The 17,987-nt window shown below is 46.2% G+C and overlaps 1 protein-coding gene across 1 annotated transcript in view; it reads left to right on the top strand.

Annotated features, from left to right (window-relative positions):
• Znf462 (zinc finger protein 462) overlaps positions 1-17,987 on the top strand; it is a 135,625-nt gene that overhangs the window by 90,331 nt on the left and 27,307 nt on the right. Inside the window, exons 8-9 of the mRNA XM_059254367.1 lie at positions 12,220-12,490; positions 13,942-14,078. Coding sequence (XP_059110350.1) covers positions 12,220-12,490; positions 13,942-14,078 — 408 coding nt within the window. The remainder of the gene's footprint in view (positions 1-12,219; positions 12,491-13,941; positions 14,079-17,987) is intronic.

Genomic DNA, 17,987 nt, shown 5'->3' on the forward strand with positions numbered 1-17,987 from the left:
TAAAACCTCTAGACTTGGAAATGGTTAAAATATAAGGCTGCCCCATTTCAAGCCCTTTGGCGACTGCAATCTTTGTTTTCAAAATAAGTTCCACGTCAGTGTGGAAAGTTCTTCTGTGGCCCCCACTTCCCCCCTGGGTCACTCTCCATCATATCTTCACTCTTGCACACTGAGCTACAGACTGCCTGTGACTTTTCTGTGTGATTCAGGTCTCACACTCTAGCCCATGACCATATTGTTCTTTCTGTATGGCCTTCTGAACTTGCTTGATCTTCCACTTGTTTGACAGACCTACAGTTGGAAGAAGATTAGACGGACCGACAGTCCTGGGAAGCGGGGCAGGCTAAGACAGGTTCCCGGGGAATCTAAAATGTCCTCCTCAGTCACACAGTAAAACCCAAAGTCCAAAGTCAGGCAGGCCTAGAAGTCTGTGACACTGTCCCTCACAGACATCAGGGAGAACCTGGCATTCAGAATGGTGGATCAGGAGATGCAAGCGAAAGTGGCTGGGACTCCACCTACGGGATGACAGGCCACACCTGTAAACGGGACATCAAGAACCTTGCGCAAACTGCAAGCCAGTCTGAAAAAAGCAGAAGGAAATGAATCCTAGACTATTTGCCAGGAAAATCACTGCAATTTGGGAATTAAATTTGCTCTGACAAGCCCTTTGTAGCAAGCTGATAGGTGTCCATTCTGGGTGCACTGTTACCTAACAAAATGAGGGTGACCATTCTGTCTATATTGCTTAGGTTGAGCCCTGCCTCTGATCTAGACCCAGGTCCCACAGTGGACCCCCTCCCCACTTTAACCATATCTACTTCCAACATATCGATCCAGCTGGCAGCAGCCATGAATTTAGCTTTGCTCAGAGACAACCAGCCAAAGGGAGCTATGAGCATCGGCCTTGGATGTGGAGATGGAGTGACTGTCCTGTCTCGTCATCATGGCAGTGTGAGAGGTTGCCACTCCATTCAACCCTGTGGTCCATTTAAGGTGATGGGATGCTCTCACTCATGAAAAACAATGGCGGGGTACGCTGCTTCAGTGCAAAGTGTGTGTGATGTGGGCTTTAATTGAGATGGACCTGAGAAGTCGTGGAAGCATTACCTGGGTAATAGGTACTGTCCCTCACACACTGTTGCCACATCAAGTTGGGCATTAGCATCTGTCTCCCTATGACAAATGGGCAGCCAGAAGTCTGCATGGTTGAGTTTCTCCAGGGCTATGAGAGCCTTTTGAAAAGCACGTTCTAAAGAGGGAATGTGGCCTGGTTCTTATTCTCCCCTCACTTTTCTCATCTATAAAATGGGAAGCAATAATTCTATAAGGTCATGGTGAAGATTCGTAAAAGACTATCACTCATACCAGACAGAGCCACTAAACATAAAGCCAATACTGAGTGAATCTCTGTCTCGCTAGCTGAGCCCTCCAGCGTCAGGGAGACTTACATTACATCCCCCCCCCCCCCAGGCAGCTTCTCTGAGCAGTGCTCCTCTGGGTGAGTCTGAAGTGGGTGGGGGAGCTACCCTAGCGGAAGAACCTACTGCTTTAACAGTGATTAAAAATATAGCTTAACCCAAAGCGAGGATTTTCTTCCACTGAGTGAGAACATGTGGAAATAAAGGAATAAAGGGTAAGAAACCCACTGGGTTTGCTGCTTCAGAGACTCCAGCTTGGGGCCGGTTTTAGAATCGCTTTGTGCTTTGAAGTGTGGCTGCTCATTCCTGTTCTTGATCAGGCATCACCCTTCTCACCTGATTTCCATACCATCCCTCAGAGCACTACATGTCTCTAAATATATGTGCTTAGGCCAGATGCGCTTTCTTCCTGATTAATCTTTTAAGCGATCTCCACATTGGTTTCCTGTCTGGCTCACACAGCTCGGCCCGTAGCCAGCCCTCCATACACTGTGACCAGCTCCTTGAAGTCCATGGGCATCTCCCCTCAAGGCAGGTCTTGAGGAAGCACCATGGTTTCACCCATGGCCTGTGAGCTCTAAATACCTTCTGAGGTTACTCAGGAGCTCTCTGTGGAGGAGGACAAGTCATTTCTAGAAAGGAGGCTTTGTACTCTGGGCTTTGTGTTGGCTAGTTCGGTGTGATAAAGACATCTATAGGATCTAAAGGAGCAGCAGGAAACATTACTTCCTCATCACACAATTCAAAAGAGTCACAGGTGAATTATGCATTTGGTATTGTAAGAACCTCTCAATTAACAATGGCAGATGCCACCCCGAGTTTCCTTAAAGAAAGAAAAAAAAAATCTTAGGAAAAGGCCCCTTCCCCTTGCATTCATTGGCTTCCCTGCAATTCCCAGCCTGTTTCAAGGAGGATTTTAAAGAATAGTCTTTGAGTTATGAAAAACATCTAGTGAAGAATGTATCTTAATGACTGTGGCAGGAGCAGGGGAAAAAGACACTTTTTAAAAACTGGGCCACACAGGCGCCCCAGGTTAGGCTGTTGTTTCTCCATGGACTGTCTGCCTAACATGAAGCCATCTCAGCTTTTCTGAGCCACCATAAGCCCTTATGTAAGTTGAACAACGTGAATATTACCTATCTAGAGTGAAAGCACATTCCTGATGGTGGAAAATATTCTGCAGATGAAAATGCCTGAAGGCAATCCGGGATACTTTGTCATGGGTTGCAAAGTGCTCTGTTGTTATGTGAGTGGCCTTGGTTGACTGCATTAAAGTCATGGTGCATTCAGTGGGTGTGCATGGCTTATATACAGCTGAGCATCGCACAAACATCTGTGTCTACCAATGGCTGCGTAAAAGGAAGACGAGAATGCTGCACATGGCTTCCAGATGTTCCTGCACCCTCTATTTCACAGTGGTGTCTTACAGCTGATTCAGAGGTACAGCCAGAAATGAGTGACTTTGGCTTCTTAGAATGGCTGTGGATTCTGAATTCCTTTCCATTCAAATTCCAGTGTATAGAAACCATTGTCCTTGTAATTAAGATCTAAGCTTGTTTCAGTGAAAGTAGGTCAGTGTTTCAGTGGGAAGGCTCTATTAAACTGGCATCCAAAATGAGAGTGGCATTTGGCCAATTGGATTTTGCTTTTAAATCTCAGTTTTGAAGAGCCATGTTTTCAGTTTGAACTCTGGATATTTACAGCAGGTTTGCTAGGCTCTTGTTTTAATATAGTCCCTGAGCAAAGGTCCAAGGGAAGTCAACTTACAAAAAATTAGGAAGTAGTAGAGAGATTGATGCCCTGATGCATAGTACACTTTGAAAGTGTGGACTAGAGTCCAGTGGTGATGGTGAATGCCTTTGATCCCAGCACTTGGCAGCCAGAAACAGTCAGATCTCTGAGAAGGAGACCAGCCTGGTCTATATAGAGAGTTCCAGGACAGCCAGGGCTACACAGAGAAACCCTGTCTCAAACAAACAAACAAACAAAAAAAAAAAAACAAAAAAAAAAAAAAAAAAAAGGAAGGAAGGAAGAAAGAGTGTATGAGCTAAATAAGTTAATCTCAATATGGCATCAGGAGTACTAGTAGAAGAAACCCATAGGAGAATCGAGTGAGCATGTATCTAGGAGAATCTTCTTGGGGATAGCAAATTTGAGTTGCATTCTGTTTGATTAGAGTATGTCATGTTGAAATACCTGAGAAGCTTTTGTGTTTGGTGTTACATACAGTATGGGAACCATGTAGATCTGGGGTGAGGATGTTTTCTTTTTCTTGTAAGGGGTGGATGTCATGATTACACTTGGGTCTTATAATAAAAAAGACTCCAAGGGGGAAAGCAGTAGAAACATAGGTCTGTGAGGAATGCTTGAAGTGAGCGACCATGATGGCCTGAACGTGAATGATCAGCAACCGTGGATTCATGGGTAGATCGCAAAGAGCTTTCCAGATGGTCGGCTTATGCTGGACAAAAAGAGGAAAGTGAATTACTCAGGTTTATCTGATCTCATTGACTTGGTGGTTGCTGATGCCGTTGGGTGGAAAGATACAGAAAGACGAGTAGACTTTTTAGTACGATCGGATGACTTAGCTCAGATGGGTCCAGATTCCAAAAGTGACAGCCTGAAGTTCCTGCAGAGCTAGGCCTCTGAGAGACCCTTTCAGAGACCTGAAATGTAATGGCAAATAAATCTCAAAAAGAGAGAATGCCCATGGTTTGGCTCCTTCTGTAGTTTTGAGGACTAGGAGATTTTATATTGTTTATGATTTTCCTCCTTCATCTACTCCCTGATCATATTTCAAGGTTTTGTTTTTACTCATCAGAATGACAGGAAGTTTTCAAAGTCTGTTTCCTTCAAGTTTAGCTTCAGACTTTATTTTGAGGATTAGGTGTTTGTTTTTCCGTTCGTTTCCATGACAACCAAGCCTAGAATTCCTATATATAGTCATCCAGCATCCATTGTTCCCCTGGCCATTGTATCATAATCTTTTGCACCCAGGCCAGAGAACTCCACTGATGAGAGAAGACAGGGAGGTGCCAGGGTCCCTGGCCTGGAGAGTCTCAAGACATAATCAAAAGGAGGAAATAAAATAATGTCACTGTCTCTAGAGATTCAAGGTCCTCCACAGACACTATCCAGAATTAAGATGGCATGTGTTTGAAAGCTTCATTTCATACACACTTTTCTTTTGCAATGGCCTATAGAAACAGGACAGCTTCAAGAGAAGTAACTAGAAGGTTATATTGACCACCTGTAGTTTTTATTATAATTTTGCATGCCAGTTTTCTTGAGCAGGAAGGATCCTGAGAAGGAGAGTAGAATTGAGGTACAAAGGAACTCATATAGAGTGCAAGAAATCTTTTGAAATACTTAGATTTATTGAAGTCCATGAATCCTCTTGACAGCTCTGTGCTGCATACTCAGTATCTTAGCCAGTGTTCTGTTGCTGGTACACAGAAGAAAATACACATAGGAAGCATGCTGGTACACAGGCAGACACGGTGATGGAGAAGGAGCTGATATTTTTACATCCAGATCCACAGGCAGAAAGAGAGAGCCATGAGCCTGGCTTGAGCATTTGAAACCCTGAAACTAACCCCCAGTGACACACTTCCTCTAACAAGGCCACACCTCCTAATCCCTGTCAAGAAGCACACTCCCTAATGACCCAGCATTCAAATGTATGAGCCTATGGGGGCCATTCCTATTCAAACCGTCACACTCAGTAACACATATGTGTATATACACATATACATTTATATATATTTTCTTCACAAATTCAGCCTATCAAACATTTTCTTATGTACTTTTCCAGGCATTTCTTGAAATTCTTCCTGGGAAGCCAGGGCCAACCAAGAAACCTTGTCCCTGTGGAGCTTATGTCACATTGTAGTTAAGCATAAGCAATACCTATTTGCCTTAATAGCCATAGTTGTCCACAAAAACCAACCCAACCAATCTTTTCTTAAGTACCATAATTAAGTAAACTTAACAGATGATCTTGTCCAAACACACTGAAACATGACTGTAAAAACAACAGCATGAGGCAGGCGGTGGTGGTGCACGCCTTTAATCCCAGCACTCCAGAGGCAGAGGCAAGCAGATCTCTGAGTTTGAGTCCAGCCTGGTCTATAGAGTGAGTTCCAGGACAGCCATGGCTGCACAGAGAAACCCTGTCTTGGGAAAAAAAAAATGAACAACATGACACAAAACTTATACCTTCTTACCAAATTTTAAATACTAAGCATCGTATTGGCTACATTACATGTTGCCATGCAGTAAATCTCTAGGCCTTTTATGTATTGCATGAATGGGCTGGTCAGTTTTTGGTCAACTTAATACAAACTTGGTTATCTGAAAGGTAGAAACCTCAGTTGAGAAAATGCCTCCATAAGATGGGGCTGTAGCAGATTTTTTGCGGTCTGCAGCCTTGGTCTGGCCTAGTATGTTGGCAGTGCTTAAGAGGACTTAACGTAGCACAAGGTATAATGAGGTAATGGAGAGAACTGCAGATGTGTATGTGTTGACTTGAACAAAAAGTTCATTGGTTTGGTGGGAAATTCTTCACAAAGGAGGTAACTTTCCAACAGAGTTTTGAAGGCCAGGTGGCAGTTTGCAGTAGAACAGTAAGTAACTTAGCCTGACCAAGGACCAGATCAATGACATACTTGGCATGTTCAAGGAATCAGAAACTAGCTGAAAGTGAGGCTGGAGTCATGGGATGGGCCAGACTCAAGAGCTGTGTGCACATCAGATGCATCCTTGTACCATAATCATTCAGTAGTGTATGATGCTCAGTCTAGATCTTGGAGGAAGTAGGAGCAGGTAGGATGCTGAGTTGTAATTGGGGAATGTGAGGACCCAAGAGATCAATGGGTATAAAGGTATGGGGTGGAGAGGAAGAGCAGCAATGATGGGGGGTGGTGAGATCTTTGTCTAGCACATGGTTACACCTCTAATGTGAGTGAATACAGGAGCCATGCACTAACGTTCCAAATGCAAGAGGAAGAATTTGAGATAGCTGGTTTCTAGCACATTGAGTGGTTTTGAGGCATCCCCTGAGCCCCTTTCTGAGCTGTAGATGAAGGACTGGTGTTATCATCCCAACGGGGCATTATGTTTCCCAGTGCAACAGAATTCTTTTCCCTCCAGATTCCTAGGATATTGTTGACATACACATAAATACTCAGACTGCTTTGGTCTTTTGTCAAAGTTTCTAAGTGGTTGTATCATACAAGCTGTATACCATGCCAGAAGCTCTCTGCTGTCAACTACAGTACATCTCTAGCTCTTCTCCTTCCGTGATCAGCGAGTCTTTCTCCGTTTCCATCATTTCTTGGCTAGAGGTAGTGACCATGTTCCTATTTATCTCAGTTTTACCCTTTTATCCCTCATTCTGTTGTGGATATCTCCACATGTTTACATTAACCAACATTTAGCTGATAAATTATCTGCTTTTCTGAAGAGAATTATAATTCATGTAGTATTATTAAACCTTCCTTTTGGTTTTTTAGAATGAGGTCTTGCTATATGATCCTGGCTGGCCTGGAACTTAGCATGTAGACAAGGTTGGTCTTGAACTTGTCGTGACCCTCATGATTCTGCCTCCGGAGCGATGGTGGGATTACAAGGGCACATCAGCATGCTTATCTGCTTTGATGTTTTTGTACTGTTGTTGAACTTGGAGATTTGAAAGGTTTGTTTACGCAGTCTATACCACCTCCTTTCTATTGTTTGTGCTTTTCTGTTTAGATTCACTCTCCTTGTTCCCATCTTCATTTTTAAAAAGACTCATTTTTAATATTTCATTTTATTTGTATGTGTCTGTGTCTTCATGTATCTAAATGTATATATGTGCTTGAGTGCCCACAGAGGTCAGAAGAGAGGGGCAGACCCCCTGGAGCTTGAGTTATAGGAGGTTGTGAGCTACCTATTTACCAGTGTGGGTCCTGAGACATGAACCCAGATCCTCTGCAAGAACAGCAAGGGCTCTTGACTGATGAGCTACCTCTCAAGCCCCTTGTTTTTATTTTTAATTACACCCTCCTCTGCGTGTATGTGTGTGTGTGTGTGTGTGTATGTGTGTGTGTGTGTGTGGTTATGTGCAATTGAGTGCAGGTACCTGAGGAGGCCAAGAGAGGGTGTTGGATTTCCTGGAGCTAGAGGTATAGGAGTTTTTGAGCTACCAGATGTGGGTACTGAGAAGCAGCTTGGGTCCTCTGCTGTAGCAGACTATAGCAAAGATATGCTCCCTGCCACCGAGCCATCTCTCATGCCCGTCATCTTTTTTTTTCCCATTGTAAGAATGAAGTTGTTTAAATTTCTCTTTACTCATCTCTAAATGTATGATGTAAACTAGAGCTGGGGCGCATGAAACATTCAGTATCTGCAGGTCTTCAGTGATCTCATTAATTAGCACAGTAATTAATACCAGACATATTTATTAATGGATACTCGGGATTCTCTCGACAGCCCTGCTTCATCTCCCTCACTCCCACGATCAGTCACTAAATGATGCTGATTGTCCCTCTTCCTCTCCCTTCTTTGTGCAGATGTCTCTGTAAAATGTCCAGTTGTTTGCATTATATTGTAATCTATCACTTCTATGTCTTTCTGAGACAATGAGTTGCTTGAGGACAGGGCTCAAGTCTTACTGTCCCGGAACAGGTCTCCTGTTTACTCGATGGTCAGTAAATATTTGCTGATGAATAATCCTTTGCCTTCTGTCCACCTCAGAAATGGACTTACCTAAGATTCTTTTGTCTTTATTTTTCCTGGTATTTGATTCCTACTAATCATCGAGCCTGTCTCCCAAGTCTGTCTTAAAAGCTTAGTTCACATACAATTGAGTGTGGCTGCTGGCTACCCTTGTCTCTCTCCCCCAGCTTCTTTTGGGAGCTGCAGAAAATTGAGACTTGACCATTCTGTATCACTCAGCACACAAGAGGACCATCCTCCCCCTGCACCACTGATTCCTACTCTTCTGGCCTCCATCTCTCAAGTGGACAAGCTCTCTGAGACTGCCCATTTGTTTTCTTTGCCTCCTTTATTGCTTCAGTGAGTGAAATGAGTTTTGGAGATGTGAAGAATGTCTGAATTTTCCTAACAGTCAACCACCAGCTCCCTCCCCTGAGCCATTTCTTTAGGGCGCTGCAACCACTTAGTAACAGATCTGAGTTGCTAGAAGATACCATTCATGACTTCTTTGGCCTTGAGTCCCCAGAGCCAGCAACATACCCTGGCCCCAAGACAGTGCTAGCAAATGTGTATTCAGCACTGTGGATCGGTCAAAAGGCTCCTTCTTCCAGGCACACCGTTCTTGCAAAGTTCACCTTTCTGCCTTTGCTCTTGTGAAGGCAAATTTCTTGTGGTTGTTTCTGCAATAGCTAATGTTCGGAGGATGGAGAAAAACTAAAAGCGAGAGGATTAACACCTAGCTCTGGCTAGCCACTCAAGGGGTTCTGGAATTAGCAAGAAATCTCCAAGTAGCCCTCTAAGGAACACAGTAAACCAGAGAGGGCTGGGGAGGTACCTCCGGAATGCAGTCTTTTTCTGCTTTGAAATTTCCAGCTGTCCTAGAATCCTGCCTCCTCCCAAGTGCTAACCCACCATTTGCAAATGTGTACCTTTCCAGCCTCCTCTCAGCATGAGGAATTTTAGAGTGGTGTGTGAGAACAGACAGAATCTCACTACCTAGCCTTGGCTAGCCTGGAACTCATTATGTAGGCCAGGCTAGTCTTGAACTCTGAGGTCTGCTTCCACATACAAGCCTCCTCTGGGCCTCAGGGCTGCAATTCATGAGCAAACTGGACCCTTCTATTGCATACCAAGCTGGCCTTTTCAAGATCAGTGGAGTCATTCAAATTCAGGCATTTGACATCAGTGCTCAGTGTTAGGTTATTTACAAACAAAGCGGTGGATGCCAGCACCTGGGAGAAAGCCAAGCTCTGGAAGGTCCCACAGAGTGGGTTGCCGCCCTGGGAACTGTTACAGATGTGTCTCAGCTACTGGGATTTGTTTTTGCATGTGTGAGTTTACCAGTCCTTGTTTTAAGCAGGAGGGGGGAAAAGGCACTCAGAGCATGGATAGCAGCAGCTGTTTCTTTTGCATTGTTGAGTCTCATTTCTTGAAATGTCCCGCCAAGAGTTCTTGCATCTTTCTCTTTGAGTTTCATATAATATATGAATTTGCATTTTAGAATTTGAGTGGCTTTTGTTGCTGTTGTTTTGCTTTTGTTTTATGATGGATGGTATCGTGTGCAATAGAGTCGAGAAACAGACACAATGCAGTGTGTTTACTAAAAGGAGACTGACTCCCTTCTGGCGGAGTACCTAAGCCATAGGTACATGAGTCTACTTGAGTGAGAGGCAGGTGAGGAAAGGGGTTAGCCTGCCTCAATGCCTGACTAGGAGCCATCCATTTATTTCTTCATAGCTTTGCTGGGAAGGGATTGAAGCTGTCAGGTACCTGCTGCCTGAGATGTGCTCTGCATGAATACTAACCTGTGACATTCCCTAGCTGTGTGCCCTTTCTTGAGGAAGCTTCAACCACCTTTCCTTAGGACATTTCCTTGTTCTCTGGGTGGATTTGTCATTGGGGAACAGACCTCCTTCAGCAAGAATGGGTTGTGGCCTGTTGCTTTCTGAAAGCTATGCTGCAGCGCTGAGGGGACAGAGGAGGGCTGTCTTTTCTATCAAGAGGGTTAGGACTTCTGGGGACACTGGCTGCTTGTACTCAGCCCACGCTGGAACACAGGAGAGTGGAGTATTTGGAGCTTCACTGAGTTGCGATGTAACTGGGTCTTGGGGCTTAAACAGAGACACAATCTGAGAAATGCTAAACGACCCTGCTACTGAAGGAAAGAATGGGAGTTGCCAGTCCATTATTGTGGTCCTGGGTGGGTTCATCAGCAGCAGGTAGAAGGATAAAGGAGTGGAGATAAAGGAACTGAGACAATGCACCGGTTATGTCCTTCCTTTCTTCCTTTGTCTCCCATGTACACTGGCTGGTGAACCCAGGGAGGCTTGTAGATTGCTCCACTCCCCTTTTGTTTTAGGTTTTTGTGCCTGGTGGGTTTGTTTACAAAAGGGCTTCTCTCTATCTTAAGGAATGTGCACTGGAGGACAGACAAGGCAACAAGAAGTGAAAGGCATCTTAGTGTTTTGATGGGCGTGGGGGGGATGTGCCGCCCTGGAGTCAGGGAGGCGGCTCCCTCCCGGTTGGCCAAGAGGCCAATGGGACCATAGTTGATCTTGGTTTGATCAAATAGTAGATTTTACAAGACTGGTCCATTTCCCACCTGGGGGAACTTTGTAGAATGAGGTGTCCATCAGATGGGGAGAAGGCTTGTATACTGTCTGTCCCTTCTTTGCTTACAAAGAAGAAGGGAGAGTTCTTTGTTTTCATGCCGTTCTTCAAGGTGGTCCCCACAGGCTTCCTCCAAGTCTTCACAGGCAGCTGCAGGTAGTGTGAGACAGTGTTGTTGCATTGGGACCACCGAATCCCAAGGAGTGTACTGGGAAAAGGTGTCTCTCCTACCCCTGCCCATCCCATTTCACGAGGACTTGCCATTAAAGCTCCTGGGGCTAAGGTTCCTGCCATCATTTTCCCTCAGAGCTGCAAACTTAAAAATACCTTTCAGAGAAACTTGTTTGGAATTTCATTTTAATGGGATTTGTGAATAAATCTCCATCTTAATGCTGACTAAGCTTTAAACGGCTCTTCCAGGAGAACACTATCGGATTTTTATATTTTAAATTTTAAATCTCTTGACTCCAAAGCCATAAAACACTTTTGTATTTGTGGGAGTGCCATGTGCCTGAGCATTCCTGTTAAAGACTGATTTTTTTTAAAAAAAATAATGTGGCTGGTGTGAAGAAATCTGGGCTGCACGGGGGGCGGGGCTGTTGAATGGTCTAGTCTCTTTCCGTGTCCAAGCCTGTGTGCACTGGTTCATTTATCCCACCAATGAGGATGGGTGTTCTGTGGTAGCCCATTGTCACACTCCAGTTTCCTTAAAAAATAAAATAAATCAACTTTCTTCCTTCTCTTTGAAACTTTTAACCTCAGAATTTTATTTTTAAATGCCACAAGCCCTCAAAGTCAGACTCAAAAGAAGTATCTGTCATTCTACATGTGCTCCCCAGCTCTGGGTTGAATAGTATAATGAAGATGAGAGTTGTTACGCCCCCTAAAGAACTACTCAGGACTGACCAGATGATGCTGGCCGGAAGAGACTTTCAGGTGAAAGGTAGACAGCTGCGGGGAGGGAGCTGTCTGTGCGCAGCAGGTGCCATAGTTAATGCTGGAAGATGCCCCTTGTCATCTAAGGTCTAAAGTGTGCCCACCACACACCAGAGAATGCTAGGCATGGCAGGAAGACGGTGAGTTGATGAACTTAATTGTGGTAAGAGTTTCGTGGTGTGAGCTGTGTGTGTAAGTGTGTGCACCACGTGTAGGATAGTGGCCAACATCTCTTGTCTTCCTCCATGGCTGTCTATGTTGATTTTTTGAGGTAGGGTGTGGCTAGACTAGCTGGCCAGTAGCTCCCAGGTACCCTCCTGCCTCACTTCCCCAGGTGCTGGGATGACAGGTCTGCTATGCTGTGTGAAGGTGCTGGCATGACACTCATGCCAACCGTGCCAGCCCCAATCAGTGTGCCCTATTTTGTTGATGATGTCTTAACAGAGGTGGTGGCGGGGGGCGGTGAGGGAGACCCTGAGGTAAAGGGCTTCTAAGCAAGCACCACCCCACACGGTGTCCTCCGCAGCCCAGGTCACTGTCCCTTGTCTCTCCACAGACTCCTCTTACTCGGAGCCCCCCGATGTTCAGCAGCAGTTGAATCACTACCAGTCAGCTGCCCTGGCAAGAAACAATAGCCGTGTGAGCCCCGTGCCCTCTTCTGGGACCACCGCCGCCGGCACGGACCAGAAGGCGGAAGCTGTTCTTCACTGTGAATTCTGTGAATTCTCCTCTGGCTACATCCAGAGCATCAGGCGCCATTACCGGGACAAGCATGGAGGGAAGAAGCTTTTCAAGTGCAAAGACTGCTCCTTTTACACGGGCTTTAAGTAAGTGGCGGGAAGAACCGTTGTGCAAACCTCAGGTGGCTGCCCCTGCTCCAGTCCTCACCACACTCTTCCCTTACACCTCCCCGCCTGCAGCTCCAGGAAGGTTCTTCTGCCAATGTGTGAAATGAAGGTTGGGTTCAGTCTTCACAAAAGGAAGCTAGTTTCAGAAAGACTGCTTGGGACCTGTGGAAGTGGGGGACAAGAAATACCTAAGAACAAATGATCAGAGCCTATGGGCTTCTAAACAATGTGGGATTGGATCAAAGGACTGCCCTGGTCCGGTGCATGGAATGGAACACGTTTTTTCTTTCAGAGAACATCCTCTTTTGGGATGTGTGTGTGTGTGTGTGTGTGTGTGTGTGTGTGTGTGTGTGTGTTTTAAACTCTAGGTCTCATTTTTTGTCTTTTTTTTTTTTAAGCAAATGTAGATATATTAAGGAAATGTGAGAAAGAACTCGTTAGGGGAAGATTGCCAAAGGGGAATCTTTGCCCACTCCCTTCCTTAAAAGGAACCCTTACCATTTATTGATCCGTTTATCTGTGTGTGTACACACCCATGTCACCATGCACATGTGGGGCTGCAGGAGGACACGGGGGTCCCACATTTGTGGGGGTCAGTTCTCTCCTAACATCGTGTGGGCCTTGGGGGTTGAACTCAGATCATCAGACCTGGCAGCAGACTTGACCTCTGGGCAATCCTATCTGCCTATCGTGCATTTGTTATGAGACATTCAAGGTTTTGTCAAGTTTGGGTGGAGGAAGAGGCAGCAGGACCTCTCCACTTTTAAGCTGCTGCACTTCTGAGTTGAGGGAACCTAGTTGCAGTCACCATGACTGACACCTGAACAACCTGTTCTCACGCTTTACATGTGAAGGTGTGAAGACTCATGAAGGCAGCTTATGAGTCAGCCAAGATTTCCAACAGTCCTTCCAATACCCGATGGGAGACAGAGTTGGTCCTCTGAGGGATTTTATTTTTGTATTAGTTAATAGGTAATTTCTGTGTGTCTGTGTGGTGCTGGGCGATAAACCATCCAGGTTCTCAGTAAGTTATCCAGGCTGGCCTTGAACTCATTATTTAGCCCACATTAGCCTCAAACTTGTGATCCTTCAACCTCAACCCTTTGAGCAGCTGCCGTTTATAGACATGCTCCACTAGACTTGGCATAACAAGCAATTTCTAATTTTCAAGAATGAAGTATTTAGGGTATTTATTTCTTTTTACACGAAACCTTGATCCCAGCCAAGTAGCAAAGGTTCTGAGTAGCTGCCGCTGTATCTCTGTTCATTGATGGGTTGGTTAACTGGCCAAGGGGACAAGGTCAGCAAACATAACAGCTTCAGTTGAGGCTTCTCAAGCAGCAGAGCCTAATGTGGACACCTGTGAGAGGTGTGCCCGCAGGAGACACATCAGTGACTGTTTGTCATGGTCTCTGTCCCTTCTCTCTTAGATCTGCTTTTACTATGCACGTGGAAGCTGGGCATTCGGCGGTCCCAGAGGAAGGCCCCAAAGACCTCCGCTGTCCTCTCTGCCTCTATCACACCAAATACAAACGCAACATGATTGACCACATAGTGCTGCACCGAGGTAACCTTCAGATGGGCTCAGTTCTCTCTCGGGTCCTGGGTGGGAGGTAATGCTGCAGCATTTTGAGGATGTTCCCTGGGTACCACAGCAGTATTGCCCTCTTCCCTGAGCTTTGCTTCTCCCAGCAAGAGTCACTGTGACAACCACTGATATCCATGGATAAGATACATTCCTGTCGGTAGAATTCCTTCCTGGAGGGAGGCAGGGGCGGGGGGAGAAGGGGGCGGGGGGAGGGGGTCTCAGGAATCTTTCCATCAGGGTTCTGGGGGTCAGGAATTTCCCATTCTGAATCCTTTGCTACCAAGGGATTCTAGCTATGTGTGAAGCCAGCCTGGGGAAGGAAAGCGTGAGAAACGAAGACAGAAATGATGCTTTCCCAAGCACCAAGTGAAATTTGCTCTGAAATGGACAGGGAGAAAGAGTTCCAAAGCACAAAAGTGGGCTGCTGGGCAGCAAACCCATGGATTGAACGCTGGATCATCCTAGTTTGGATCGTACTCTGTATAGCTTCTCTGTGAGGCATGATCATTCTGTGAGACAGTAGCTGGTGGGGTTCCCTGGTGGCTGCACAGTGGGGGGGTCCTTGAGTGTGCATTCCCGCTGATCAGCAGGGATCCTTCTGAGAGCGCTGGGGCTGGGTCCTTTCACTCTTTGTTTTGCTCTTCTGAAACAGGATCTCAGTGGAGCCCAGTTGGCTTTAAACTTGAAATCCACCTGCCTCAGCAACTTCCTGGAGTTGCTGGGATTATAAACAGACATGGACTGGCCCGCTTGGACTTTTTTTTTTTTTTTAAGTTTGCTCTTGGCTGATTAAAACACCATTAACCAAGCCAGCTGGGCGGTGGTGGCGCATGCCTTTAATCCCAGCACTTGGGAGGAAGAGGCAGGCAGATCTCTGTGAGTTCGAGGCCAGCCTGGTCTACAGAGTGAGTTCCAGAAAAGGTGCAAAGCTATACAGAGAAGCCCTGTCTCAAAAAACAAACAAAAACAAAACAAACAAACAAACCAAAAAACACCATTAGCCAATGGGAGTCCTTCGTATTGGAAGGAAACACGTTGATAACGCATTTTGACCGAAAGATCCTCCTGCGAGTGGGTGGAGAAAGGAGTCCCCATTGCCAATCTTGTCTGTTCTTCAGTCTGCTCACCTTTGCATCCTTTGCTTCCCACCCTTCCTTTCTGTCTCTTCTTCCTCATCATTTTTCTTTTACCTCTAACCTTGGAAAGCTTTCCAGTATCTGTCACACATGCCCAAAGCAGCACGTGTCACCCACTTTCCTGCCTTGGTGTCCCTCAGCTGCCAGGGTGGAGACATTTATAAAGTAGCTTCCATTTCTCCAGAACCACTACCTTTAGGCTGCATGCTTGTGATGTGCTTATATCTGCCAACATCTCGTAGAAGACACAACACCTACAGTGCACTGTGTGTTTCTTCCTTCCATTGCATTCTAATGAGATGAGAGATGGTAGCTGGCTGGGCCAACCACCTGTGAGCCAGGCAAAAGCAGCGCAGCAGTATTTAGGCAGGGATTCTTGGCCCTCAGCGTCCTGCCTGGTGTTTTGCCTCAGTCACCTGGCTTCCGGTCCCCCAGCCCATGTGTTTTGGTAGCTGTGTGCCCCATCCTGGCTTGGGTGGAGGCCATCAGTAGAACCAGTGCCCAGAGCACATCAACAGTGAGTCCTTGCTGGCTGTGGTGAATCCTCACTGGCTGCAATCATTTCCCATATTGCTGCACGGTGGGATCAGAGCTTTGGTGGCTGACAAGCTCAATGACTTTCCTTGTCGGAGCGTAGAGTTAAGGAAGACAGAGGCAGAGTGCTTCTGTGAGGAGGCCAGGAACACTTGACAAAGAGTTCCCGGCACCCAGTTGCCTCATCAGCAGCACTATAGGCAGCAGAGGCATCACATGGCCTCCTGTGTTGTAGATGCGAAGCTCAAAGCTGAGAAAGTCTGTGGGGGGTTTTGCTGGTCTCTACCCTCTCTGCTTTTTTAATTCGGTGTATTTATTGGAGCTGTGCTTCATTTCACAAAGGATTTAGAGTAGCCCAGAGTCATTCCCGCTGAGCTGTTGCATTAAAAACAAGTGAAGAAATGAAGGCAATTGTGAAAGAAAGTGAGGCCAATACAAAGTGCAGCTGACTGTAGGGATGGCCTCAGCCGCAGTCTAGAGATGCCTGAGTGTGCAAGAGCTCCATCTCTCGTTAGCCACGCCTGCAGATTTGGCCTCGCGATCTTTGCCTACCAAGAAAGGGAAGGAAACAAAGTTGGCTTTGGGGTGTTTATTACACAATTTCCCACAATCTAGACACCAAAGTCTGGAAGGAATCTCTGCAGTGAACAGACAGGGGTACAACAGTGTGTATTGGGCCCAGACATACAGTGCACATTGAATGCTCCACAATATGAAATGCTAGAGACCAGAAGTGTTTCTGAGTTCTGAAGTATTCAGATTTTGGAATATTTACATAGGATGTCAGTTGAATATCCTTTATCCAGTCCCCTTGGTGCTGGCAAAGTTTTGGATTTCGGGTCTATCAGTTTATCCGATAGGGTCGTAGAGAGCTAAAGTAACTGAGCCAGGGTCACTCATCCAGCAGGCAGGGAATCAGCCCCAATCTTCTGTTCTTGTGTCTCACGCCATTCCCCATCATTGGTGGCACTGTCTCTTCTGTTTGTCTAGGGAGAGAGTTTCTGGATATGTGAATATTGTCCTCACCAAAGTGGGAATGTGGTCCCGATATGTGCAGCTAAGGATCAGTAGTGAGGACAAGAGCCATGGCTGCTGTTAGTGAGTGTTTACTCAGCCGTGGGCACCCTGCTGAGTGCTTTACAGTAAACTCACCAACCCCAGCATGGTCGATATGACTGTTTCCCTGATGACAAACAACAAAAACAGGTTCAGAAAAGCTGGATAACTTCCCTACGGCCCAAGGACTCTTGGGTAACAGGCTGGGATTGGAACCCAGGTGTGTTTGACCCACGGCACTTGCTTTAACTCCCAGGCATCGCTCTTACCCTTGGGAAGCTCGTGTCACCTGTTCAGTGTTCAAGAGGCTGGGAAAGCTGGTCTAAGGACAGATCTCTTTGTAGGGCTGGAGGTCAAAGGTGAGGCCCCCAATCCACAGGTGGCAGAGGGCCCCAAGACAGCTGTACCTGCTGACTTCTGGCTCTGGTGTCCGTCTCCACTTGAAGGCTGATCAGAGAGAACCTGGTCTTAGCATCTCAGCGATGCGGTCAGATGTCTGCCTCGCAGATCAACACGGGCTGATCCCGGAGTAATAAGATGAGGCTTCTGCACCTGTGCACTGCCTGCTCCGGATGAATAAACATCTTTGGTCTCTAGGGTCCACAGCATGAGATGTTTCTGAGGCCTCAGTTAATTAAAAACCTTGGGATGAAAGGCAAGAAAAACAACTTCTGAACTGGCCCTGAGACAGACTTGCTACCGACGAGGATAGTTGCTGTCACTTTTTGTTGGGACAGAGTGATGCATTTAAGTAAGAGAGGAGGGGAGAGGAATCCATCCCATGGAAGTCTGGATGAGAACTAATCAAGGGTGTGGACTGGCCACGGCAAAGGGGGCATCCTGCTGATTCATGAGTTCAGCCAACACTCATTGTTTGCTGGTTACTTGCTGCACTCCGTGTGGCTGTTGGTGGATGATGGAGTATAGAAAAGCCGTACTTGGCCTCCTCCAGATGAACACATTCAGAGCATATCCAAGACAGTGAATAATGGTTGTCTAGGAGTCCTATTTATGCCCAGGAAAGAGATAGGTCATGGACAAAGGTGGCTTCCGAACTGAGCCATGGTAGCATTTCATAGGGAAGACTTAGATGGGCTGCATTAAGATATCTGGCTCCCAATTCAGCAGCTTTAAATAGGTGTTCTCTCCTAGTTATAGAGGC

Source organism: Peromyscus eremicus, chromosome 2 (genome assembly GCF_949786415.1).
Source record: "Peromyscus eremicus chromosome 2, PerEre_H2_v1, whole genome shotgun sequence".
In the NCBI taxonomy this organism is placed as follows: Eukaryota; Metazoa; Chordata; class Mammalia; order Rodentia; family Cricetidae; genus Peromyscus; species Peromyscus eremicus.